The following is a 26,295-nucleotide window of genomic DNA, read 5'->3' on the forward strand; positions in this document are numbered from 1 at the left end:
GCCAGATTTCAGGTACTCACTTAATTACTTTTGGAAACTCAGTTAAAGGAATATATCCATTGCCACCTGGAATAAAACAGCTTTACTAACTGGAGAGTGCAATGATTCAAAGTAGACAAGGCCTGGGCTTTATCTGGCCACAGCAAGTGCAGACCAGTGGGAAAAATGAAGCGTGCAGTTATGGATGCTAACAAGAAAGGCTGCTGCTCCAGTGATTTTTTTTCTTTTTTAAGGAAAAAATGATCCCAGTAATTCTCTCTTGTTCCTCTTTTGACACAGCTTGGTGGATGTGGGGGAAAGGGCAGATGAAATGACCAGTGAAATCAAAAAATGAAGTCTTCTTAAAGGACTGGCTCTCCAGCCCAATCATCTAGAGGAAGAGACAAGTTCAGATTCTTGTAGGGAATCTAAATGCATCTGTGCCTGAAAATTATGGCCGTTTGAGAAAAACAAGAATTCATGGTGAGACAAAGCAACACAGACTGTTGGTACAAGATGCAAAGCCACTAAGTCAGCGTTCAGCGAAGACTGATGGATGAAATGTCACCCAGCCTAAAGGACTGGCCCAGCTACCAACTGCCCCTGCCCAGCCCAAGAGGGCAAGAACACAATAGACCGCACACCCACGTCTCATCCTCAGGCGCACACCACTTCAAAGGCCACAGCAAGCAGACAACATAATCTGCCTCTTCTGCGGTGTCTTTCATTCAGTTCTGTTTCTTCATGAAGTGGGACGGAAACAAGTTTGGGCCCACCCTGAGATTGGGGTGTAGACGGAAGGAGTGGGGAGAGATGCAAACGACAGAACACAACAGAAGGCGTTTTTAAAAGTCAGGATCCATAGCCTTACTTATTACTGTAAAGGGAACAGAGTCGGCTCCATCCTTCCCCACCCTTCTTTAACCCTCGCCTACCAAGCCCTGGAAGACAGGGACGCAAGAAGAGCTCTAGTGCAGAGGGTCTGCCCGAGTGCAGGTCTTCCCCATACAAGATGCAGCAGCAGGGATGGGAGGGTGGGCTGGAAGACTCCACAACACACACACAGCCCGCCCCGCCTCACCTTCTCGATACTCTGGTCTACAGCCTTCTGGAAGACCCGGGCCACCAGCAGCGTGACGCTGGTCACCAGCAGGAGCAGGGACAACGTCCCCGCCGTGTAGAAGCAGCATCGGCCCATTCTGTGCGCCGCTCACGGGCCGGGCCGCACCCGCCCGGGATCCAACTGCAAGGAGGGAGGAGCCGCCGCAGAGGCGTCGAAGACCCGGGACCCTTCGGCGCCGCGCCCTCCCGGTGCCCGGTTCGTGCGCGCAGCTCTGGGCTCCGCGGCCTGGCGAGCGCGGCCCCGGGTGCACTGGGCGGATGGGGCCGCGGAGGGACGGGCCCGGCCTCGGTTTCGGTTTCCTTCGCGGGGCAGCCGCGACGCCCGCCTAGCGCAGCTCGGGAGAGTGCAGGGAGCGCGCAGGGACGTGACGTTCGCAGGCAGGGCTCGCCGCAACCCCGGGAGCCGACCGCCGGCGACTGCGCTGGGAGGCGGGCGGAGGCGGAGGCCGCAGTCATGTGCCCTGCGGCGGCGGCCGTGATTCGGCCCGCGCCCTCCCCGGCCCGTCCCCGGTGGCCCTGAGTGGCTGCGGGGCCTGAGCCAGGCCCGGCCTGGCCGCTCCCAGCGCCCTGCACCGCAGGCCCAGCGCTTACCCCACCAAATCGCCGAACCTGGTTCACAGACTCATTTACTCATTCCGCAGATAGGTCTGAGGGCCTCCCATGGGCCACGCGGGGGGATTCAAGGTGGCTGGGATATTCCCCTGCTCTAGAGGCGCTCGCAAGTTAGCGGGGACACTGTTACCGCAATTATAACACAATGTGACAAGTGCCTCTACCAGGTGCTTGCTGAGATCATGCCAGCAAGCATGTTCTGCCTGGAGGACCTAGGGCCCCACATTGAACTGGGGCCTGGGGGATGCATAAGTTTGTCACGTAAGGGGCACGTGCAAGAAAGGAAGATGTGCAAAAAAGGGAGGAGGAGGCATTTCACGGAGAAGGAAACGGTGAGCAAAGGCATTGGGGGTGAAAGAGCAAAACCTGTAGGAAGCAAGAAGGAAGTTCCTTTTGACTGTAGGCTCAGGTGTTCAGGGGATGGAGTCGGAGGTGTTGAGGCCCCAAGAGGTCAGACTCTGAAGGGCTATTGGTATCCTGTTAAAGATGTGGAAGTTGGAAAGGAGCTTAAAGCAGGCATCGCTGGTGTTCTTGCCTGCTTTGCTCACGATGGTGTCCCAGACACCCAGGACCAAGACCTGCACACAGCCAGGACTCAAGAATTGTTCGTTAAATGAGTGTTTCTTCTATACCAGCCCTTTACCAGTTTCTTTGCACAGTTCTACTCATTTAATATCCTTGGCAGTCCTATGAATAGGAGGTTGTGTTTGTCCCAGTCCTCCAGAAACAGTCCCGGATTGGGGTACTATGCAAGAGAGTTTTGAGGGAAAACAGGGAGCTGGACCTGGGATGCAGGTGTGATCCTTGTGAAGGAAAGAGGCAAGCAAGGAAGGAAGGTTGGGTGGAAGGAAGCATTTGATACTATATACAGTTCATGTATAAAAAGTTCAGCAAGGCCATTGGGGTGGGGAATCCTTTAGCCAAATGGGCTTGTCCCAGAAGTCTGGCATCTCCCAGAAAGAGGCCTGCCTTAGTATCCCTGCTGTGCTCAGTCATGAGCTGGGAGCAGCCTTAGGAAGCTGGCCTTTGCAGCAACCTAGGGATAAATATCAGGGGATGGATTTCAGCAGAGCTCAGCAGTTGAGGCAGAGCCATTGGTCAGTTATGCTGTCTACACTGCAAGATCCAAGAAGTACATTTTCTTGGCAACTATAGTGTATTATCCTCATTTTACACTCAAGAACACTGGGGCTCTGAGTTAAGTAACCTAACAAGCTCAACTGGTTGCTGAGTGGGTGGATCCTGCCAGAACCAGGATGTAGGGCTGGCTGTTGGCCTCCAAACCCTCACTTTTTCTACTCTGTGCATTGCTGCGTCCCAATCTGTCACTAATGAGAATCTGAGGACAGCAAATCAGTTAGGAGGCTTTGTTGAGGACTTGGTGAGATAGCATGATGGTCTAAAAATGGTGGCAAATTATTTGTTACTCCTTTCGTTGAGAGGTAGGGTCTATACTTTCTCGCTTTGAATTTGGGCAGGTTTTAGCAATTTGTTAAACCGATAGAATACAGTGGAAATGACCATATCCTGGAACTTCTGAAGCTAGATCATAAATGCCTTGCAACTTCTGCTGGGGCCTCTGGAAATTCTTGCTCTTCGAGCCTCAAGTCACCCCTAAGTTCAGCTACCCGGAGACTGCTGCAGAGAACATGGGAAAGACTGTGGGGAGAAGCCCTGAGTCTGTAGGAAAAAAAATGTCCCACCAGTCCCCAGCCATCCCTAGCCTTTTGAGTCACAGGCCCTAGACATTATAGAGCAGAGGTGAGTGGTCCCTGCTGAGCCCTGCTCAAAATGCAAAATAAAGGATTGTTGTTGTTTAAGCCACTGAGTGTTGGTGTGGTAGGTTACTCAGTAGATAACTGGAGCAGATGGTCAGGGCAGGACTGAGGCTGGGACATGTTGTAGCTACCAAAGCTCTTCAAGCAGCAGCCCCAGAGGACCAGTCCTGTGTTCAAATAGAACCTGGTGGGGTCCTGAATGATTCAACTGTCCCCAGCCTGATGGGTGGGTGGTCTCCAGTTCTCAGGTGTCCACAATCGGCAGCCTTTCTCTTCCCCTAATCCTGCCTCTTCTCTGCTGTTGTTTCAGTTAGCTACATTAACTCTGCTCTGTGCCCCAGTTTGCTTAAGGAGCAATGCTAGCCCACTAACCCTCACATGTCCCCTACCTAGGCATTGGTTGAAGTCCTCCTGTAATCTATATGTCCTCTCCTTCCCTAACTAGAAAAAAATATCTGGTAACTTGCCTGCCTAGGTACTTTGGCACTCAGAAGTTCATGCTCACATTGAACTTCCACCCCCTACTCTCTGACTGCTACAATCAGATTTTCTGTTTGCAGGCTCCATTCTGGAGGGCAAACTCCGTAGGTACCCACCCCTCCCACCCCTGGACCACCAATCCCAGGGTACTCTTCCTTTTCATTGTTCATTGAGGTCCCTTCTTGTCTCTTGTCTGGGCCACCAGGACAGTAACAGACTATGGGGATGGAGAGATGGAGACAAATTTGATAAATGCATCTCAGTGTGGGAGAGTTTCTAAACAAGGGTTTTCAGCTCAAGTTGCCCACAGTTTACCTTCTCTCTGAGGATCTCACTCTGTTTCCACTATGTCAGGCAGTTAGTAAGCCACTTCCCCTTTAAAACTTTGGACAAGCCGAATGAAAACCTCTTTCTTGGTTCTTCTTAACACAGCTGACCAGACTAGCATTTTTTAAATGTGTTAACATAAGACAGAACAAAAAGGACCTAATTACAGAAAATATAAACAGCTTTTAAGAAAATAATGTATGTTCCCAAAATAGCGGTCTGTGATCCCACAGTAATCTCTGTCTTATCACAGAGGCTGGCACAACTTTTTAGCAGCTGGCCTGGCTGTCTTTCTGTTCAGTTCCATCTTCTCTACCCACAGCTATGTTCAGAAGCTTTTGACACAAAGCCCCAAAATCCAGATTTAAGTTTCTCAATGCCCTTTGGGACTTCCTCCTCATTTCTGATCTATAGGACATGTCTGCACCGCTAATTGGCATTGTTAGTTTATTGCCACAGGATCATCTCACCCTATGAGAAACTTTGCCCTCTCATCTGGGGAGTAACCCCTGCTTGCCAGGCACTAATAACCCTGAACACACTCTGGAGGGGCAGACAGCTTGGGAAGGGGTTACTGCTCCCAGAGTTTAGATGAGGAGGCTGATGCCAGGGCAGGGAGACAATCAGGAATCTTCCTGGTGACTTCTCTGCTATGGTTTGGATTTGTGTTCCCTCCAAATCTCATGCTGAAATTTGATCCCCAGTGTTGGAGGTGGGGCCTAATGGGAGGTGTTTGGGTCCTGAGGAGAGATTGTTCATGAATAGATTAATGCCCTCCCTCAGGCATGAGTGAGTTGTCAGAGAGTGGGTTGTTGAAAAGAGCTGGCACCTCCTCCTTCTCTCTCTAGCTTCCTCTCTGCCCATGTGCCTCATGTACGTGTGCTCCCTTTCTGCCTTCCCAGGAGTGGAAGCAGCCTGAGGCCCTCACCCAATGCAGATGCCTGTGCCATGCGTCTTGTCCAGCCTGCAGAACCATGAGCCAAATAAACCTCTTTTCACTACCCAATATCAGGTATCGTTATAGCAACACAAACAGACGAGGACAGAAAATGAGGAGACTGATGCTGTGGCAGGGAGATACGGTGATCTCTCTATACCTAAAATCAGAAGACTTTATCTGAGAAGAACAAGTACACTTAATGAATGATTGCTGGTGCCTGTTGAAATTATGCAATCATTCGGGACTTAGAAAAAGAGCTTTCTTCACAGACTCTAAGGGCTATCGAGGGGAAGCAAGAGGACTCTCTGGGCTCTACCTTAAATTTAGAATGTTGATACTATACTCAAATGAGTTTAATGATGTAGTCATTGTATACTTTTATGTTCAAAGTGTTAATGTGTTAAATATAAACATTTAAAATACACCACAGGCCGGGCCAGGTGGCTCATGCCCGTAATCCCAGCATTTTGGGAAGCCAAGGCAGGAGAATCACTTGATTCCAGGAGTTTGAGATCAGCCTGGGCAATGTAGCAAGACTTTGTCTCTACAAAAAAATAAAAAAATTAGCAGGGCATGGTTGTACCTGCTTATGGTCCCAGCTACTCAAGAAGCTGAGGTGGGAAGATCACTTGAGCCCAGAAGGTCAAGGCTGCATGCAGTGAGCAGTGATTGTGTCACTGCACTCCAGCCTGGGTGACAGAGTGAGACCCTATCTCAATAAAATAAAACAAAAAATACACCACAATGTCTATAACCCTGTATAGTAGATAATCTCCAAATAGGACTACCAACAATTCTTCCTGTTTTTGTAGGCTCATGCTGCTCCTCACGTCAAAGATGGAGACTGTTTCCTCCCTTTAATCTGGGCTGGCCTTGTGACCTGCTTTGACCAGTAGAAAATGACAGAACCCATATGTGCCAGTACCAGGTTTGGATCTGGCAGCTTCTTCGTTTGCCTTCTTGGGACCCAACTGCCATGTCAGAAGCTCAGATTAGACTACTGAATGATAAGGGACCATGTGGGGAGGGACACTGGAGAATGAGAGGCCACATGGATGTCACAACTCCAACCAAGTTTCCAGATGAATACAAGCTCATGCCCCACAGAACAGAGATAATGATCTGTCCCTGCTGAGTCCTGTCCAAATTGCAGAATTGTGAGCAAATGAATGGCTGCATATCAAGCTACTAAGTTTTGGGGTGGTTTGTTATCCCATGATAAATAACAGAAACAGTATTTTTATCACTTATTAATCCTTTTAATGCTCCAGGTGCCTAAAAATGAATGGAAATGGCCCTAGGCCTTGCCTACTTTGGGATAGGTCAGGCTCCAAGATACTTCTAAAAGTCTTGGCTTTCTTCTTATTGAAGGTGATCTATAAAATGTACCATCACACCCTAGTGATTTGACGTATGTTATTCCTAAATGTTTGTGGAGCATCCTAAATCCTGAGCAATACAGGATCCATAAGAAAAAATTACTCTCTCCTCCCTCCTCCCCTACCCATCATTCCAAAGTTCTTACATTACAGAACTGCTTTATGCAGATAGGCTTACAGATCCCAGAGGACAGCTCATATACCATTTATATTATATCACATGCACCTGTGCCAGGCCACAGGGAGTCTCTGTGAAGTTACCCATGTCCCTGTCTGCTGCCTCCTCCGATCAAGAAACCCTCATGGCTTCCTCATTATCATCTTTGCACCACCAACTAGGGGAATCTTTTCCAGTTTGTTTTGGTTTGGTTTGGTTTTTATTTTGTTTTGGGTTATGGGTAAATGAGAATTCCCCTCTTCAAATTCTTATTTTCCTTTTAGTTCCCCTAATAATGCAGACTTTTTGAAACACAGAACTAGGAGGAGATATCCTATTCACCTTTTTCTCTTCCCTTTCCTGAAAACACAAGCGTGGTGTTGTCTAACTAATAGAATGTGTGGTTGGAGGGCAAGGAGTCAGGAGATCAAAGAGGAGAAAAATATAGTGGGCAAAAAGGGTGAATATGTCAGCAATATTATCTGCTACTTGTACACAGTACTTGTACAAGCACTATGCTAGACAGTGGGCTTGCATTACTTCATTTACTCCTTACAATGCCCTATGATGTAGACATTCTATTTTAAGGATAAGGAAACTGAGGCACACAGAGATTGACTAAGTAGTCCAATGTTACTGGCCAGTAGGAAACAAAGGTATTACTAAATCCAAGTCAGTCAGATGCTTTAGCCAGGCTGTTAACCCCTTAGCCACTGCTTGGGACTTCTGGCCTCATGCTTATTGAGAGTAAAAGGAAAGCAGTGAAAATTGCAAAAAAAAAAAAAAAGCAATGGCATTGGAATACTCATGGTGACCTGGGCATCCAGGAGGGGCAGAGGTTGGAATTAGTGTGTGTGAGAGACAATGCCTCTACCTGAACCTGATGTTGAACTAGAATGGAGAGCCAGGAAGGAGTTGCCAGTCCGGTGGCCAAAAATATACTTTGCAATATATCCAATGTATATTCTGACATGAAATGTATTCTAATCTGTTCTCACTTGAGGTACTTTGATGGTACTTTCTAGAAGCAAATGAAGCTTGGGTTGGGTTTAACCTCACTGTGGCAAAGCCAGCATATTGTGAAATATCAAGGCTGTCTGATTTCCTGCACGTTGTGAAATCGGGGCTAAATAAACAACACGAGATCACAGTTATTCTTTAATGATGTGTTCCACGGGGAGAAGCTGTATCAACGAGAGAGCCAGGTTTACTTAGCATCTCTTTCTGAGGGGAGAAAGCAGGGATGGAGAGTGAAGAGGGGACTGTCTGAGGGTAGAGGCAGACTTTGTCAGCCTGGAGTGGTGGGGAGAAGATATTTGGCCAGAGATAGGGGTGCAGTGGTGGAATGGGGAATGGGGAGCTTAGATATTAGACTATGGAAAGGGTTAAAATAAGCCCCGCCCCTCACCACTAACCTGGTCCCCGCATGACTCCTAACCACTGCACTCACCACATATCCTGAGACTCTGAAATGATTACCTAGAAGCCTCCTGTACTCATCAGACCTCAGAGAAGACTGCTATTCAGTTAACTTTACAACAGTTGTAAGCATTTCCAGTTCTTTCATAAATGAATACTATTTCTTATTAGTGTCAATGAAAAACGTTTCAGAATATTAATGAGTAGTGTTTGCTTCAATTGCACTGCAAGCTATCTTAAGCAGAACTGTTTCCTCCATTTTGAATCAAACCAGAGGAGATAGAGATGCAAATCACAGTTCTTTAAAAAGTTAAACAGAATTATCATATGACCTAGCAACTCTCTTCCTAGGTATATAGCCCCCAAAATTGAAGACAGGTACTCAAACAAATACTTGTAAACCAGTGTTCATAGCAGCATTGTTCACAATAGTCAAAAGGTGGAACCGACCCAAATGTCATCAGACAATAATAGATACACAAAATATGTTATATACATACAATGGAAAATACTATTCAGCTATAAAAAGGAAAGAAATAGGCTGGGTGTGGTGGCTCATACCTGTAATACCAGTATTTTGGGAGACTGAGGCAGGAGGATTGCTTGGGACCAGGAGTTCAAGACTAGCCTGGGCATCATAGCAAGACCCTATCTCTACAGAAAAATTAAAAATTAGATGGGCGTGGTGGCATGCACCTATAGTCCCAGCTGACTTATGAGGTGAGATAGGAGGATTCCTCAAGTCCAGGAGTTCAAGGCTGCAGTGAGCTATGATTGTGCCACTGTACTCCAGTCTGTGACAGAGCTAGATCCTGTCTCTTAAAGAAAGAATGAAGTCCTGATACATGCTACTACAGTGCAGACTTCTTTTCTTTTCTTTCTCATCTGCCATTTCTGATGTGAGTAATGGTCCCTCTTAGAATATGATCTTTTTAAAAATCAGTGATAGGAAAAGAATTCTAGAAAGTTCTGGCAGTTTTTTACCCAGGGAGAAATAAAAGGGATAACCAGCCATAGGTGCATTTTCTGTTACATAAGAAAAAAGATTGTACAAGAATGCCTCCAGGTGCTCACCTGGGATCAGCTGGGACCACAGGGGCTTCTTCATTCTCTCAGCAGACACAGTACACACACTCAGCTTCCCCTGGGGATGGCAGCTTCCTCCTGGTCTTTTTTTCGCCATGGGAAACTGTACAACTCACAGGCCCCAAGGTCCCTCATTGATTGCTAATCAACTCCTGTAAAGAGTCAGCTCCCTAAGTCCAGACTGCCTGGCACCATGCAATCTGTATATTCCCTTATGAACAAGGCCACTTTCCCATACCTGCCCACAGGAAGAAAAACCCATTGTGGCAGGGGAAGGGGATAGGCTTTCTCCTCTGGAACAGAACCATACAGCCCAGCAGGCTTCACCTGCTTCACTGATGGTAAGCTTGGGCGACCACTGCCTCACTGGTCCTGGCCTGGGGAGTTTTTCTTTTCCCCACTAAAGCCTATTCCCCATTATTCCTTTTTTTTTTTTTTTTTTTTGGCATGGGGGAGATGAAGTTTCGCTCTTGTTGCCCAGGATGGAGTGCAGTGGTGCAATCTCAGCTCACTGCAACCTCTGCCTCCTGGGTTCAAGTGGTTCTCCTGCCTCAGCCTCCTGAGTAGCTGGGATTACAGGCGCCTGGTACCACGTCTGCCTAATTTTTTGTATTTTTAGCAGAGACGGGATTTCATCACATTGGCCAGGCTGGTCTTGAACTCCTGACCTCAGGTGATCCATCCGCCTTGGCTTCCTAAAGTGCTGGGATTACAGGCATGAGCCACCGCACCCAGCCTATTCCCCATTATTCCAACCGAACTACTGCAAGAACAGAAAACAAAATACCGCATGTTATCACTTATTAGCTAAAGAGCTAAGCATCAAACACGCACGGACACAAAGATGGGAACAATTGACACTGGAGACTACTTGAAGGGGGACGTGGGTGAGGAGTGTGGGTTGAAAACCTACCTATTGGGTATCATGCTCACTACCTGGGTGACAGGATCCTTCACACACCAAACCTCAGTGACACCCAGTTTACCTGTGTAACAAACTTGCACATGTACCACCTGAACCTAAAATAAAAATTAAAGGAAAAAAATGCATATTCCTTAATCTATGCCACATGATGTTGTGGAATTCATCCCAAACTCTTTAACAATAGGTGACTACCATGAAGGGATCCATCTGGTATACTAATATCTCTATATGAAACAACAAAAAGAAACTGCACATTTAAGAATGAGGCCTACACAGAATTTCAGGGAGGCTGGGCAGGCCCAATCCTTTATCTGAAGAAAAATCTTAATATTCAGTGGTAAAAAATACTACTTTTAAATTCAGTCTCCAAACCTTCCAGTGTCCAATTCATGAACATCTGAACATCTGGGCATCATCCTTCCTATCTTCTTTTTTTTTTTTTTTTTTTTTTGAGACCGAGTCTCACTCTGTTGCCCAGGCTGGAGTGCAGTGGCATGATCTCAGCTCACTGCAACCTTCGCCTCCTGGGTTCAAGCAATCCTCGTGCCTCGGCCTCCCCAGTAGCTGGGACTATAGGCGTGAGCCACCATGCCCAGCTAATTTTTGTATTTTTTAGTAGAGATGGGGTTTCACCATGTTGGCCAGGCCGGTCTCAAACTCCTGACCTAAGGTGATCCGCCCGCCTCGGCCTTCCAAAGTGCTGGGATTACAGGCGTGAGCCACCGTGCCCGGCCTTTTTCCTATCTTCTCCTTAGTCCTTTTCTCTCCGCTGCCTCCACCAGCCCTGTCCTAGAGGAGCCTCTCAAGTTCCGGGTAATCATCAGAGGAGGGTTTTGGTCCTTCACATTCTTTCAGAGTCAACAGCACAAACCCATCCTTTGCTTGTCACTGTTGAAGTTCTCTCAAACTCTATTTACTGTGTCTTAGCAAAAGGTAAATATTACTTGCCATATGCCAAGCTCTGTTCTAAGGACCTCATATCTATTAATTTTTCAAAGGTCTGGGTAGGGGAAGAAGACCCTGGTCATGGATATTTCTACCATGGAGGACTAGTAAGGCCCAGCTGAGCGCCTAGTTTAAGTCTTGGTCAGGCAAGAGTTTCAAGCTGAAGCTCAGAAGAAAGGCGGGTGGGAAGAGGCCCAGGTGAAGCCTCGTGCATGGGAATGGACCATGTAGGTGTAAGAATTCTCTGGCAGGATCAGACCTTGACAGGTGGATGCATCAGACTAATGATAATTTCACACCCCTTCAAAGCCATATTTTTGTTCAATATCAAAAGTAAGGCTTTGTGGGGGCTGGTAGCAGATGTCAACCTCTTGTCAATCCAGTTCTGGGGGCATGTTTGTACACCATTCAGTAAAACAGTCCTCCAGGTGTTAATGAAAACTACCTTCCTTGGAAGTACTTTATTTTAACCTCAGCTTATTCCTGCGAGTGGCTTAACCAAGTGTTCCCTCCAAACACATACAGTGCTTGGCCTGTGAAAGGCTTTGGGAGACAAAATTGTCTCCTTCTTGGAAGATTTCCAGTGAGTTTTGGGTAATCTGCATCCTGGGGAATGGTACAGTAGCCCACCCCTTATTGGGTCCTACTTAGCCAGAAGTCTAACTTTGAGAATTCATCAAAATTTGGCTGTGTACTGTGAGAAGATAGCAGAATCCTATATAATCCAGAATCAGAATCAGAATGTGATGTGCATCACAATATTATCACAGTTGTCTTTATTATCACCCCTCTCTTCCTCTAATCCCTTGCTACTCAAAGTATGATCCCAAGATGTTGCATTGGAACCACCTAGGAGCTTGTTAGAAATAGAGACTCTCAGGCCCTGGTCTGGGCCAACTAAACAAAATTTACATTTGAACAAGAACAACCTATGACCCATGAGTAAAGTGTGAGAAGCATAGCAGGTTAGTCCATAGTCCCTCAAGGCCCAGTCACAAGCGTGCTTTTCCATAACCCTCCTTCAGGGGACCTCAAACTGGCATTTGGACTCTCCACTCTCACTCCACCTCCCTAAAAGGAGAGTGTCCCTGGCCTGCTTTCCACCCTCAGAGTCTCCCTGGACTATTGAAGATCAGTATGTCTTGGGACATTCAGGCTTGATCTTTGGGCTGCTACCCTACCCCTGAGCGATGTGTGACACAGTTATGCTGTCTTCCCAGGTTCTGATGATGTTGGGGTAATGTAATTAAAAATAAAATCTCCTGCCAAACCAGGAGACCTCCCCACAAACACAGAAGGGAAAGACAATTTATTATTGAATAGGTATTAAATCAGAATGTGACGTGCATCACATGCAATCTGCTGAAGAGATTGCAGATTGCAAAGTCAGAAAGAAATCTTACCCTTTCCTATATCTAGGCAGATACAGTCCATTACATACATGTTTTCAGGTAGAGGACTTGACAGCACCATTGTCACACATAGTTCATCCGAAATTCACTGGATAATTGGGCTGGCCGTCTGTGTTAATTGCCTTTATCCGAAGGAAAAATAAAACTTCTCATATCTTTATGACAGGAGGTAGTTTTGCAACTTAGAGCCAGGCACCTTAGAGTTAGGCTCCTGCCCTCCCACAGAAATGGAGAGAGGAGGGGCTGTCTTTCTTGATGATTACACTTCAAAGGGTTCACTCCCAAGTCCTTAAGAAAAACATACCTGTGTTGTAAAGGTGGCAGGAGACTTTTTTTAAAGCTTTTAAGAAGATTTACATACATCTTAAAAGGGCAGAGAAAGAATAAACAATTATAACTTTTTAAAAAATCCTTTTTATTTTATTGAGACAGGATCTCACTCTGTCACTCAGGCAGAGCACAGTGGCATGATTTCGGTTCACTGCAACCTCTGCCTCCCAGACTCAAGCAATTCTCCTAGGTCAGTCTTCCAAGTAACTGGGACTACAGATGCAAGCCACTAGGCCTAGCTAATTTTTGTTATTTTATTTTATTTTATTTTATTTTATTTATTTTTAATTTCAGTAGTTTTTGGGGAACAGGTGGTATTTGGTCGCATGGAAAAGTTCTTTAGTGGAGATTTCTGAGATTTTGGTGCACACGTCACCCAAGCAGTAAACACGGTATCCAATGTGTAGTCTTTTATCCCTCACCTGCCTCCTACACTTCCCCCCAAGTCCCCAGAGTCCATTATATCACTCTTATGCCTTTGCATCCTCATAGCTTAGCTCCCACTTGTGAGAACATACAATGTTTGGTTTTCTATTCCTGAGTTACTTCACTTAGAATAATGGTCTCCAACTCCACCCAAGTTGCTGCAAATGCTATTATTTTGCTCCTTTTTATGGCTGAGTAGTATTCCATAGTAAATATATATACCACATTTTCTTTATCCACTCACACTCGTTGGCATTTGAGCTGGTTCCATATTTTTTCAGTTGCGTATCGTGCTGCTATAAAGACACGTGTGCAAGTGTCTTTTTCATATGATTTCTTTTCCTCTGGGTAGATAGAGTCTTCAGCATTTTCTAGGTATATGATCATATCATCAGCGAACAGTGACAGTTTGACTTCTTTACCGATTTGGATGCCTTTCCTTCCCTTGTCTGACTCCTCTGGCTGGGACTTCTAGTACAGTGTTGAATAGCAGTGATGAAAATGGGTATCCTTGTCTTGTTCCAGTTCTTAGGGAAATGCTTTCAGCTTTTCCCCATTCAGTATAATGTTGGCTGTGGGTTTGTCATAGATGGCTTTTATTACCTTAAGGTATGCCCCTTCTATGCCGATTTTACCAGGGGTTTTAATCATAAAGGGATGCTGGATTTTCTCAAATGCTTTTTCTGCATCTATTGAGATGATCAAATTATCTTTGTTGTTAATTGTGTTGATGTGATGTATCACACTTATTGACTTGCATAAGTTAAACCACCCCTGTATCCCTGGTATGAGACTCACTTGATCATGGCATATTAACTTTTTGATATGCTGTTGGATTCAGTTAGCTAGTATTTTGTTGTGGATTTTTGTTTCCATGTTCATCAGGGATATTAGTCTGTAATTGTTTTTGTTGTTGTTATGTCTTTTCCTGGTTTCAGTATTAGGGTGATACTGGCTTCATGGAATGATTTAGGGAGGATTTCCTCTTTCTCTATCATTGGAATAGTTTCAGTGAAATTGGTACCAATTCATCTTTGAATGTCTGATATAATTTAGCTGTGAATCCATCTGGTCCTGGACTTCTTTTTGTTGGCAATATTTTTTATTACTGTTTGTAGGGTGATCAGACCCAACACCAGGTCGTGGGGGCTATGAAGTCCGACGGAGTCAAAGGAATGAGACAAGACAAGAGTACATAGGGTGGGTCCAGGGGGCCAATGCTAGTATGGAGGCTGCGAAGGTCCTGAGTTCTGGGAGCCCATACTATTTATTGGTAATCAAAGAAGCAGGTGGTGAGGACGTGTGGACATGGGGGTAAACAGGTGAGGACATGAGGACATTGAGGGTAGAAAGGTAGTGGTGCATCAAGCGTAGCTTGACGGTTTAGCATATGCTCTGCTACTTGAGATAATGGAGAACAGGTTCTTCTAATTCAAGATACAATCAATTTATGATTTTGGGACAGCAAGGAGCAAGGGGCCAGTGAGTCTGGACACATTCCAGAGGCTAGGAGGGGTTTTATGCCCTGAGCCCTGGATTCCATTCAAGCCACAAGGGGTTTTATGCCCTGGGTTTAGATTGTAGTGCTGTGGGGCAGCCTTCCACTCTTTGGCACAGAGCTTGGTGTTCCCTAGGCCACGAGGGGTTTTGGACCCTGGACCCAGGACATGTTCCAAGACTCTTCTACATTATGTCAGACAAACAAGCCCTGCCTCAGCCCTTCTACCAATACTGTTTAAGTCTCACTGCTTGTTACTGGTCTGTTCAGAGTTTCCATTTCTTCCTGATTTAATCAGGAGGGTTGTATATTTCCAGGAATTTATTCATCTTCTCTAGATTTTCTAGTTTGTGTGAATAGAAGGTGTTCATAGTAACCTTAAATGATCTTTTGTATTTCTGTGATATTGGTTGTAATAGCTCCCATTTCATTTCTAATTGAGCTTTTTTGAATCTTCTCTTTTCTTGGTTAATCTCACTAATGGTCTATCAATTTTGTTTATCATTTCAAAGAACCAAGTTTTTTTTTCATTTGTCTTTCAAATTTTTTTTGTTTGTTTCAATTTCATTTAGTTCTGCCCTGACCTTTGTTATTTCTTTTCTTCTGCTGGGTTTGGGTTTGGTTTATTCTTGTTTCTCTAGTTTCTTGAGGTGTGACCATAGAGTGTCTATTTGTGCTCTTTCAGACTTTTTGATGTAGTCAAAAGTTGGATGAACTTTCCTCTTAGCACCACTTTTGCTGTGTGCCAGAGGGTTTGATAAGTTGTGTCACTAAATACATTCAAAGAATTTTTTAAATTTCCATTTTGATTTCATTGTTGTTCCAAAGATCATTTAATGTCCAAAGATCATTCAGGAGTAGACTATTTAATGTCCATTATTTGTATAGTTTTGAGGGTTCTTTTTGGAGTTAATTTTCAGTTTTATTTCACTGTGGTTTGAGAGGGTACTTGATATAATTTTGACTTTTTAAAATTTATTGAGACCTGTTTTGTGGCCTATCATATGGTCTATCTTGGAGAATGTTCCATGGGCTGATGACAAAAATGAATATTCTGCAGTTGTTGGGTATAATGTTCTGTAAATATCTATCTGGGGTATAGTTTCAGTCCATTGTTTCTTTGTTGACTTTCTGTCTTGATGATCTGTCTAGTGCAGTCAGTGGAGTATTGAAGTCTCCCACTATTATTGTGTTACCATCTATCTCATTTCTTAGGTCTAGTAATACATGTTTTACAAATTTGGGAGCTCCAGTGTTAGGTGAGTATATACTTAGGATTGTGATATTTTCCTGTTGGACTGATCCTCTTGTCACTATATAATGTGCCGCCTCTTTGTCTTTTTTAACTGTTGTTGCTTTAAAGTCTGTTTTGTCTGATATAAGAATAGCTATTCCTGCTTGCTTTTGGTGTTCATTTGCCTGGAATATCTTTTTCTAGCCCATTACATTAAGTTTACGTGATTTCTTATGCATTAGGTGAGTCTCTTGAAGACAGCAGATACCTGGTTACTTGATTTTTATCTATTCTGCCATTCTGTATCTTTTAAGTGGAACATTTAGGCCATTTACATTCAACTTCAGTATTGAGATGTAAGGTACTTTCTTATTCATTGCGCTAGTTGGTGCCTGAATACCTTTTTTTCGTTGTGTTGTTGTTTTATAGGCCCTGCAAGATTTATGCTTTAAGGAGGTTCTATTTTTGTCTATTTTGAGGTTTTATTTCAAGATTTAGAATCCCAGCTGGGTGTGGTGGCTCACGCCTGTAATCCCAGCACTTGGGGAGGCTGAGGGGGGCGCAGATCATTTGAGATTAGGAGTTAGAGACCAGCCTGGCCAACATGGTGAAACCCCATCTCTACTAAAATACAAAAATTAGCTGGGTGTGATAGTGCGTGTCTGTAATCCCAGCTACTTGGGAGGCGGAGGCAGGAGAATCGCTTGAACCTGGAAGGTGAAGGTTACAGTGAGCCGAGATTGTGCCACTGCACTCCAGCCTGGGCGATGGAGTAAGCCTCCATCTAAAAAAAAAGAAAGAAAAAAAATTTAGAATTCCTTTTACCATTTCTTGTAGTGCTGGCTTGTGGCAAATTCTCTCAGCATTTGTTTCTCTGAAAAACACTTTATCTCTTATTTATTTATGAAGCTTAGTTTTGCTGGATAAACTATTCTTGGCTGACAATTATTTTGCTTAAGGAGGCTAAAGAGTACCCCAATCCTTTCTGGCTTGTAGAGATTCTGTTGAGAAACCTGCCCTTAATCTGATAGATTTTCCTTTATAGGTTACGTGATGCTTTTGCCTCATAGCTCTTAAGATTCTTTCCTTCATCTTGATGTTAGATAACTTGATGACTATGTGCCCAGGTAATGATCTTTTTGTGATGAATTTCCTGGGTGTTCTTTGAGCTTCTTGTATTTGGATATCTAGATCTCCAGCAAGGCCAGGTAATCCCTCAAATAAATTTTCCAAACTTTTAAATTTCTCTTCTTCCACAGGAACACCAATTATTCTTAGGGTTGGCTGTTTAACATAATCCCTAATTTCATGGACGCTTTATTCATTTTTTTAATTACTTTTTCTTTGTCTTTTTCAGATTGGGTTAATTCAAAAGCCTTGTTTTCAAGCTCTGAAATTCTTTCTTCTACTTGTTCTATTGTTGACACTTTCCAGTGCACTTTATATTTTTCTAAGTGTGTCTTTGATTTCCAGAAGTTGTGATTGTTTTTTCTTTATGATGTCTGTTTCTCTGGAAAATTGTTCATCCATGTCTTGTATTGTTTTTTAAATTTCTTTACGTTGGTTTTCACTTTTCTCTGGTATCTCCTTGAGTAGCCTTAATAATCAACCTTCTGAATTCTTCATGTGGCAGTTCAGAGATGTTTTTCTTGGTTTGGATCCATTGCTAGGGAGCTAGTGTGGTCTTTTGTGGGGTGTTAATAGAACCTTGTTTTGTCATATTACCAGAATTACTTTTCTGATTCCTTCTCATTTGGGTAGACTGTTTCAGTGGAAAAAGCTGGAACTCAAGGCCACTGTCCAGATTCTTTTGTCCTATAGGGTGATCCCTTGATGTGGTATGTTCTCCCTTTCCCTAGGGATGTGGCTTTCTGGGAGGTGAACTGAATGATTATTATTGCTCTTCTGGGTCCAGCCACCCAGTGCAGCTACCAGGCTCCAGGCTGGTGCTGAGAAATACCTGATTCCTGTGATGTGATCCATCTTCAGGTTTCCCAGCTGTGCATACCAGCACCTGCTCTGATGGAGGTGTCAGGGGAGTGAAGTAGACTCTGTGAGAGTCCTTGGTTGTAGATATGCTTAGTGTGCTGGCTTTCTTGGATGCTGGTTATGCTAGCAGTGAAGTTTTTATGTGGACAGACCCAGGCCCTCTGGTTAGCCACAATGTTGCAGGCAGTGAAATTAGGTGTTGTTTTCTCCTCCCTTGGAGCAGGGTTATTCTGTCATTAATTGCTATAATGTCCTGAGGTGGATGATCTCCAGCCAGGAGGTGGTGCTTTCAAGAGAGCACCAGCTACGATAGTAGAATGGGGATATAAGCTTGCCCTAAGTTGGCCAGGATACGTATTTGGCTTTCTCAGGTAAAGGTCAGGGCCATGAAGCTCCCAAAAGTTTATGTCTTTTGTGATTGGCTGTTGGGATGGGTAGAGAAAAACCATGAGGTGGGTGCAGGGTTAGACAAGTCTGAGCTCAGACTCTCCTTGGGCAGGGCTTGCTATGGCCACTGTAGGGGATGCTGGGTGGTTCTTGGGCTAATGAAGTTATGTTCCAGAGGGGATTATGGCCACCTCTGTCACTAAGAAAGTGGGGGAAAGCCAGTAACAATAGGCCTAACTCAACTCCCATACAGTTGGTGAGGCTGGTCTTGCTCGCTCTGTGCCCTCCTAACAGTGGCAAATTAATCTCCAGGAAGCCCAGGGAGAACTCAGACCTTGCCCCAGGCTATAAGCTTCCCTGCTGAGAAAGCAAGCATCACTTTCAGGCCTCACCTGCCCCTCCCTGTCTGCCCACACAATGGGCCGTGGCTCCTGTGCTCCTTTCTGCAGCAGTTCCTGTTCAACACCTGGATTCTGCTCAAGAGAGTTTATGCCCAGTAAAATTATTATAAAGTTCAGTTGGAAGCTTCTCTTCTCTTCCTAGCAGATATCTGGGGTATGTGAGAGAGAGAGGAAAGAGCTTCCTCTTTCCCTCTTCTGTCCTTCCATCCCCGAGTCCTGGAGACCTTGGCAGTCACCACCATGGGTGTTAAAACGACTTACACTCATGAAGCAGGGGGTTTAGGGGGTGAAAATCATCCACTCTTACCCACATATGTCCTATCTCCCTTATTGTCAGTAGCCTTGAATTCCCTAGACCTCATTTATGCCATAGACACTAACGTGGCCTTTATCCATGAAACAGGAAGCTTGGGCATGGCTTAATTGGCAGGAATCAGCCACGATCACCTGTGCTGTGCCTTTTAACCTCTGTTGTTGTCTACCTCTGGATCCCTTAGATCCAGTTTTCTTTCCCAGGGCTTTGACCCAAAGCTTGGAATTGAGTTTGGAACAAAAATGTGTCTCAGGGGAGTTGCGTGGACTCCTATCATAAGCTGAATGCTAAGGTGTAACCATAGAACTGAGTCCTCCTCCAATAAGGGAGAGGAAAGGATGTCTTGTGACACACCCAGATGACTGATAGCTATAGTTATGCTTGCTAAGATTTGGGTGCATGATGCTTGGCTTTTGTTAGCTCCCTTGGTCTTATTTTCCCAAAGGAAATGTCCAAGTGATGGGCATCCTATTTATTCCCATCACCTGGCAGGGTTTTCAGGATAATTCCTCAGAACTAGAATGTTGATCCAGATTTTCACATTACCCATGCCTCTTGTTCTTTTTGAGCTGCAGCTGGAGACTGCTGGTTGGTTCACAGGAACAAGTAGGATTAATCTTAAAATGTAGGTAAAAACTTAAAAACAACTAGTGAGTTTAGAATTTAATGACAAATATATGATAGGTTTTGAAACATGATTTCTCACTCACCAGTCCTCATTTTTGTTAAAAACAAACAAACAAACAAATCATGATAGGACTGAGTTGTTTGCAAAATAGACTTTACATTTTTATACTTGGCCTGATTATTTGCATAAAGTACAGCAAGAATTATTATTTCTGCATAGCCCTTTTGGATTGGCTTTGATGGAAGTTTATTCCACAAGGAATCAGATAAGACTTTTAAAGCTGAGCCCAGCCATGGGTTTATCCTCAAATACCTGTGAGTTTGGTGATCCTCTCCTCTTAAGGTTCCAAGATAAACTTGGAGTTCCTGGACCTGTTAAAAGTGGCATTCTTTACTGACCGTAGGAACCCTGTGCAGGGACTGTGTAAACAAGAGTATGAGGCCAGTTTCCCCATTGGGATTTTATTGGCGCTGCAAGTCAAGATTGACTCCTTAAAGGAAAGCATACCCTTTCAGTCAAAGACTTGGTAAAGTAATCAGTTTTTCCAGTTGTGTCCTGTTGCAAGAGAAAAATGGATTCTTATTGCACTGGTGTAAACAACTATATTGCCATAAGTTATGAATACTCACAGATAGTTTTCAAATTTTAGAGAAACCAGGCAGACAGAAACAAACATGCTCCAAATTTTGGTTACATAAGTATACCTTGCTTAATTTTTAAAGGCCATAAATAGTTCAAAATAAGTTTCCTTGACTCTGAGAAACAAAACAAGGATGAGCAATATTCCAAACAAAAGTCAAAAAGATTTGCTTTAGTTTTCTGAGTTCAGTCCATTTAGTTAATTCTTGCTTTGGTTGATATTCATGAACATTTCAGCTCTTCATGAGTCCTGTACATTTTCCTTCATTCCAATGTCACAATCTCCAAAGTTATCAGAAGCCTGTATTTGACAGCACCTGTTACAGTTCTATGGCTTATTGTAAATCATCTCTTGAAAAGGATTAAAACAAGACAACAATTGTCTCTGAATAGCAAAATGTCCAGGGTAGTTACACTTGGAAACACAATTGACAAAGGAGTTTGGTTTTCTCTGTGGTTTACAATAAGTTAACATAACAACCTTAATTATGATTGGTAGCATAACTTAGACATTAGAATTTTAGAAAATCCCATACAGTTTTGGAACATGTATTAATATTACTCACAAAAATATAACCTAAACAAGATTGAACATCATTTTGACAATTTCATTTACCTAAACATGTCAAATCATCCCGTTTGCCTCTCTTTTCTGGGTGTTTCAGGGGCCCTCTGGACTATCTAAAAGCCAAGTGTCAGGAAAGACAATTAAGAAACTTAAGTTTGATTTTTGGAAGGCTGTTAAATATGTTTAAAGCATTTGATATTATGAAATAGCGTTCCAGATTACTATAAACAATTTTGCCAAAATGATGACTCAGAAATTTTAAAGCAGCAAAAACCTTTAATAACCCTTTTGAATTTAGTTAACATGGTCACAGAGATAACCTCTTCTGCAAGATTAATTTCCATAATTCTTGCACCAGTTGCTTGAACCTTCAGCTTTTCCTACCTAACTCAAAACGATCCTTTAACCCTAGGCAAAAATTTACACTTCCATGCTTCCTTATAACCTTTTACTAAAAAACCACATTTTACCGTTTTTACACACCTTGCATGTAAATCTATTTCCAGTAGTCTCAATTACATGTTGTAATGGTAACTCCTAGAATTTTTAACATTAATTTAAAACCTGGTAAGTTGTTCTAATTGTGTGCTAACTGCAGCCAAGTTTTACCTTCTTAATTAATGGTGTGGTTAGTTCCATGTGTCCCCAGGCCTTACCAGCTGTGAAGCCAGCAAGTTATATTTCTCAAAACCCAAAAAGCAGTTTGTAACCTTCAAACACTTAGCAAACCTTGCATCTGACCTACATTATGCAGCCCACCTATTTACATTTTAATGACATCTGCTTTTTACCAATAATCTTTAAGGCTGCTTTTATTTCTCAAAGATTAAAGTCACATGAACTGAAAGGCATCACAGCTTTTATCTTTCCTTAAAAAAATATTAGATCTGAGCACCTGTCTTCCTTTAGGCCAAATTAATTAGAGCTCTTTTTACAGACATCACACACACACACACACACACACACACACACACATAACTGCACAGACACGCAGGAGAAAACCCAGTCCCCGGGTGGGGTTCTTTAAGAGACAGGGCTAGGAAAACATCCAGATATCAACCAGAGCGGGCTCATCCCCTAAGGCAGGATTGCTAAACAAAGCCCTATCAAGCAGTTACAGGCAGTGCCCCCAATATGTAGAACAAGATGAAGGCTTCATTTCAGAACCAAAACTTTGCAGATAATACAAACAGAGATAGTTGGTTGGGGGGGTTTGGTTTAGTAAAGCGACTTCTAAAAGGAAAAGAACTTTAAAAGTTACTACTGATGGGGTGAAGAAGAGGAAAGAAAAAAGGTTTAAAAAATGCCTGGGGAAGAACCTCTTATTCTTATGCAAGTGGTTCCTTCACCAGGGAGACAAGTTTAATTGCTGCGGGTCAGAGCTGGCCTTTCTGGCCCAGGGCGTGTGGCAGAAAACACCAGCCAGCTGCCCGCGGCACCTTGGGCCATATGTCCCAGACCCGGCAGGGAGGGGAGGGTGGAGGGGAGCCGCTGCTCATTGGTCCATCCTGAAAAAGGAAACAAAAGGCCATGAAAAGGCTGGGGAGCAATGCGGGGGCGTGGGCATGATTTCCCCCACTCTCAGAAGTCTGAGGATGAAAAGGCTTAGGAGCAACAGTGAGAGGTTTTGAGTCATTTCACTCACCGCTTCTTGAGCCCCATGTTGGGGGTCAAAAATGTTGCAGGACTTTTCCTTCGTGAAGCTAAAGATGGCATTCTTTGTCCCACGGCCACAAAAATTCAGGCTTGCAGACAATTTCAATGGTAAGACAGAATTTTATTGGGTGAAAAGGAAGAAAAGGAAGAAACAGGGACTCTTGCTAGGCCAGAGTCCCTGCTAGAATGCTTCCTGCTTTACCGTTGGAATCCTAGGTTCCACACAGGAAGTGAGGGAGCCAGGTTCCTCCCCGCTGCAAACAGCGTGAACTTCCTGAGACTCCACCCCAGGGCGCAGGTTGGTTGGAGTTTTTCCGGGAACCCCCTCCCACCTGGCTGTCTCACCAGCGCTTTGGCAGGCCAAGTTGAGAGGATAACTTAAAGCCAGGAATTCAAGACCTGATTGGGCAATATAGTGACACCTTTATCTCTATGGAAGGAAAAAAAATGTTAGCCGGGCATGGCGGTGTGTTCCTGTAGTTCTAGGTACTCAAGACACTCAGGTGGGAAGAGAAGTTGAGCCCAGGAGTTTGAGGCTGCAGTGATGCAGCCAGCTAGGATTGTGCCACTGCATTCTAGCCTGGGCAATAGAGCAAGACTCTGTCTCTCAAAAAAATTTTTTCTTTGCCTGACTGAAATAGTAAAATTAAAGTAAGATAGTAGGGACAGGGTTGGGACCAGCAGCCATCCTCCCTCCTGAAAAATAAACATAAAAATAAATTGGCCGGACGCGGTGGCTCATGCCTGTAATCCCAGCACTCTGGGAGGCCGAGGCGAGCAGATCACGAGGTCAGGAGATCGAGACCATCATGTCTAACACGGTGAAACCCCATCCCTACTAAAAAATACAAAAAATTAGCCGGGCGTGGTGGCGGGCTCCTGTAGTCCCAGGTACTCGGGAGACTGAGGCAGGAGAATGGCGTGACCCCGGGAGGCAGAGCTTGCAGTCAGCCGAGATTGCACCGCTGCATTCCAGCCTGGGCGACAGAGCAAGACTCCGTCTCAAAAAATAAATAAATAAATAAATAAATAAAAATAAATTAAGATAAGTTTCATTTTGGGAAATATATTTAAAAATGTAATTCTAAACTACCGGTCCTCACTAAAATTAAGGTGGGGATTAGAAGGAGTTAGGAGGAGAAGCCTCCTATGCCAGGGACAGCAGTAGGCACTCTCCAAATTTTACCTCCTTTACAACTGTAGGAAGTAGGAATTATTATCCCCATTTTACATTTGAAAAAAAACCTGGAAAAATCTCAGATAATAATTAACTTGTCCAAGATCATGAAGCTAGGAACTAAGCACAGATAGGGATTCCCAGTTAAGGGCTCAAGAGAGATCAACCTGTTAAGAGAAGAGAAGGTGTTTTTCATTTTCATATTACCACCTTAAGACCATATGCTGCTGTTTCACAAAGGAGACTCACAAATTCATTGACTAGTTCTAGATCGATTCCCCATTTCAGAAATCCTCTGCATTCTAACGCTAATATTTACTGGGAGCTTAACTACATGCTAGGCATGTTCTAAGCAGTTTATATGTGATAATCAATTTAATCCTCACACAATCTGATGAGGTAAGTGCTATTATTATCCTTATTTTAGCAGATGGGACACCAAGGCACAGAGAAGTTAGATGACTTTCCAAAGGTTGCATAGCTAGTAAACAGTAGAGCCAGGATTTGTTCCTGGCAGACTGGTGCCAATGTTATACTCTTACCTGTCTTTTATAACTCTGGCACCAGAGCAAAGTATAACAACTGGTTTGAATTTTTTACATATCAAAAGTGGCTTGGAGAGATTAAAGAACATTTTTTGTGTTTTTTTTTTAGTTGTCTCCACCGAACAGAAACCTGTCAAACTGGTTATTCAGGTTTAAGTCACTTTATAGTTCTCACAAGAATGTTAAACGAAAATAATGAAAACAAACAGATGTTAAATGATTCACTCCAGTATAAGCTCAATTATCTAAGTTCCTTTGCTTTTATAGCAATCAAGATGTCTTCGGACTTTGACCAAGTCTGGAACTTTTTCATATTGTATTTATTTCAAATAATGAGATGACCAAAGGTGATCTGTGAAAAACACAGGATAGAAACTGCAGCACCCTGTTAGAACCCACATCCAGGTTGTTGAAGAAAAGAGTCAAACTCTGTAGAATATTTGAAGAGATTTATTCTGAGCCAAATATGAGTGACCGTGGCCTATAACCCAGCCCTCAGGAAATCCTGAGAACATGTGCCCAAGGTGGTTGGGGTGCAGCTTAGAACATTTTAGGGAGACATTTACACATTAGAGAGACATGGGACTTCAATCAAATACATTTAAGAAATTCATTAGTTTGGTCCAGAAAGGTGAGACAACTGAAAGTGGTTGGGTAGGGTGGTGGGGGGTGGGGTGGGGGTCAGGGGCTTCTTATAGGTGGGTTTAAAAATTTTCTGGTTGACAATTGGTTGAGTTTAAAGACCTGGGATCAGTAGAAAGGAAATGTCTGGGTTAAGACAAAGGATTGTGGGGACTAAAGTTCTTATTTGCAGAGGAAGCCTTCAGGTAGTAGGCTTCAGAGAGAATAGGTTTTAAAATATGTTTCTTTTTTTTTTTTGAGACAGAATCTCACTCTGTCACCCAGGCTGGAGTGCAGTGGCATGATCTCGGCTCACTGCAAGCTCCGCCTCCCAGGTTCATGCCATTCTCTTGCCTCAGCCTCCTGAGTAGCTGGGACTACAGGCGCCCACCACCACACCTGGCTAATTTTTTGTATTTTTAGTAGAGACGGGGTTTCGCCGTGTTAGCCAGGATGGTCTTGATCTCCTGACCTCATGATCCACCTGCCCCAGCCTCCCAAAGTGCTGGGCTTACAGGCGTGAGCCACCGCGCCTGGCCGTAAAATGTTTCTTATCAGATTTAAAGTTTGTGTTGATGTTAATGCTGGAAAGGTATAATGAGATATGTCCAACCCCACTTCCCATCATGCCTCAGGTTTAATTTTAAAGGTGCCCTGGCTGAGAAAGTCCATTCAGATGGTTGAGGGGCCTTAGAGTTTTTTGTTTTTTTTTTTTTTTTTTTTTTGGTTTACAAGGTTAAAAGTTGGCTTGAGATAGTATGAAAAATAGTGAAGGTATATAGGACTCAGAGTTAATTTTAGTCCTTTTGATGTCTGTCTGTCCCAATCCAGCTCCATGTATCATTAGTATCACAGAGAGTAAAGTACAGTTATTCTGAGGAGAAACCCAGGAGTTTGGACCTTGTGTTAGTCCATTCTCACATTGCTATAAAGAAATAACTGAGACTGGGTAATTTCTAAAGAAAAGAGGTTTAATGGCTCATGGTTCCAAAGGCTGCACAGGAAGCATGATGCTGGCATCTGCTCAGCTTGCGGGGAGGCCTCAGGAAACTCACTATCATGGCAGAAGGTGAAGGGGAAGCAGGCACATCACGTGGCCAGAGCAGGAGCAAGAGAGAGGAAGGGCAGAGATGCTACACACTTTTAAACAACTAGATCTCACAAGAACTCACTCACTATAACAAGAACTGCACCAAGGGGCTGGTGCTAAATCATTCCAGAGAAATCCACCCCAATGATCCAGTCACCTCCCATCAGGCCCCACCTGCAACACTGGGGATTACAATTCAACATGAGATTTGGGTGGGGACATTTATCCAAAC

At 43.9% G+C, this 26,295-nt stretch overlaps 2 protein-coding genes across 2 annotated transcripts in view; one reads left to right on the top strand and one right to left on the bottom strand.

Annotated features, from left to right (window-relative positions):
• Positions 1–1,477, bottom strand: part of SCARB2 (scavenger receptor class B member 2) — a 52,212-nt gene extending 50,735 nt beyond the window's left edge. Inside the window, exon 1 of the mRNA XM_002814896.6 lies at positions 1,061–1,477. Within this exon, the coding sequence (XP_002814942.2) occupies positions 1,061–1,177 (117 nt within the window). The 5' untranslated portion in view covers positions 1,178–1,477. The remainder of the gene's footprint in view (positions 1–1,060) is intronic.
• Positions 1,478–1,586: 109 nt separating this feature from the next.
• FAM47E (family with sequence similarity 47 member E) overlaps positions 1,587–26,295 on the top strand; it is a 70,271-nt gene continuing 45,562 nt past the window's right edge. The window contains exon 1 of the mRNA XM_054554091.2: positions 1,587–2,045. Coding sequence (XP_054410066.1) covers positions 1,896–2,045 — 150 coding nt within the window. The 5' untranslated portion in view covers positions 1,587–1,895. The remainder of the gene's footprint in view (positions 2,046–26,295) is intronic.

This window comes from Pongo abelii, chromosome 3, assembly GCF_028885655.2.
Source record: "Pongo abelii isolate AG06213 chromosome 3, NHGRI_mPonAbe1-v2.0_pri, whole genome shotgun sequence".
Lineage (NCBI taxonomy): Eukaryota > Metazoa > Chordata > Mammalia > Primates > Hominidae > Pongo > Pongo abelii.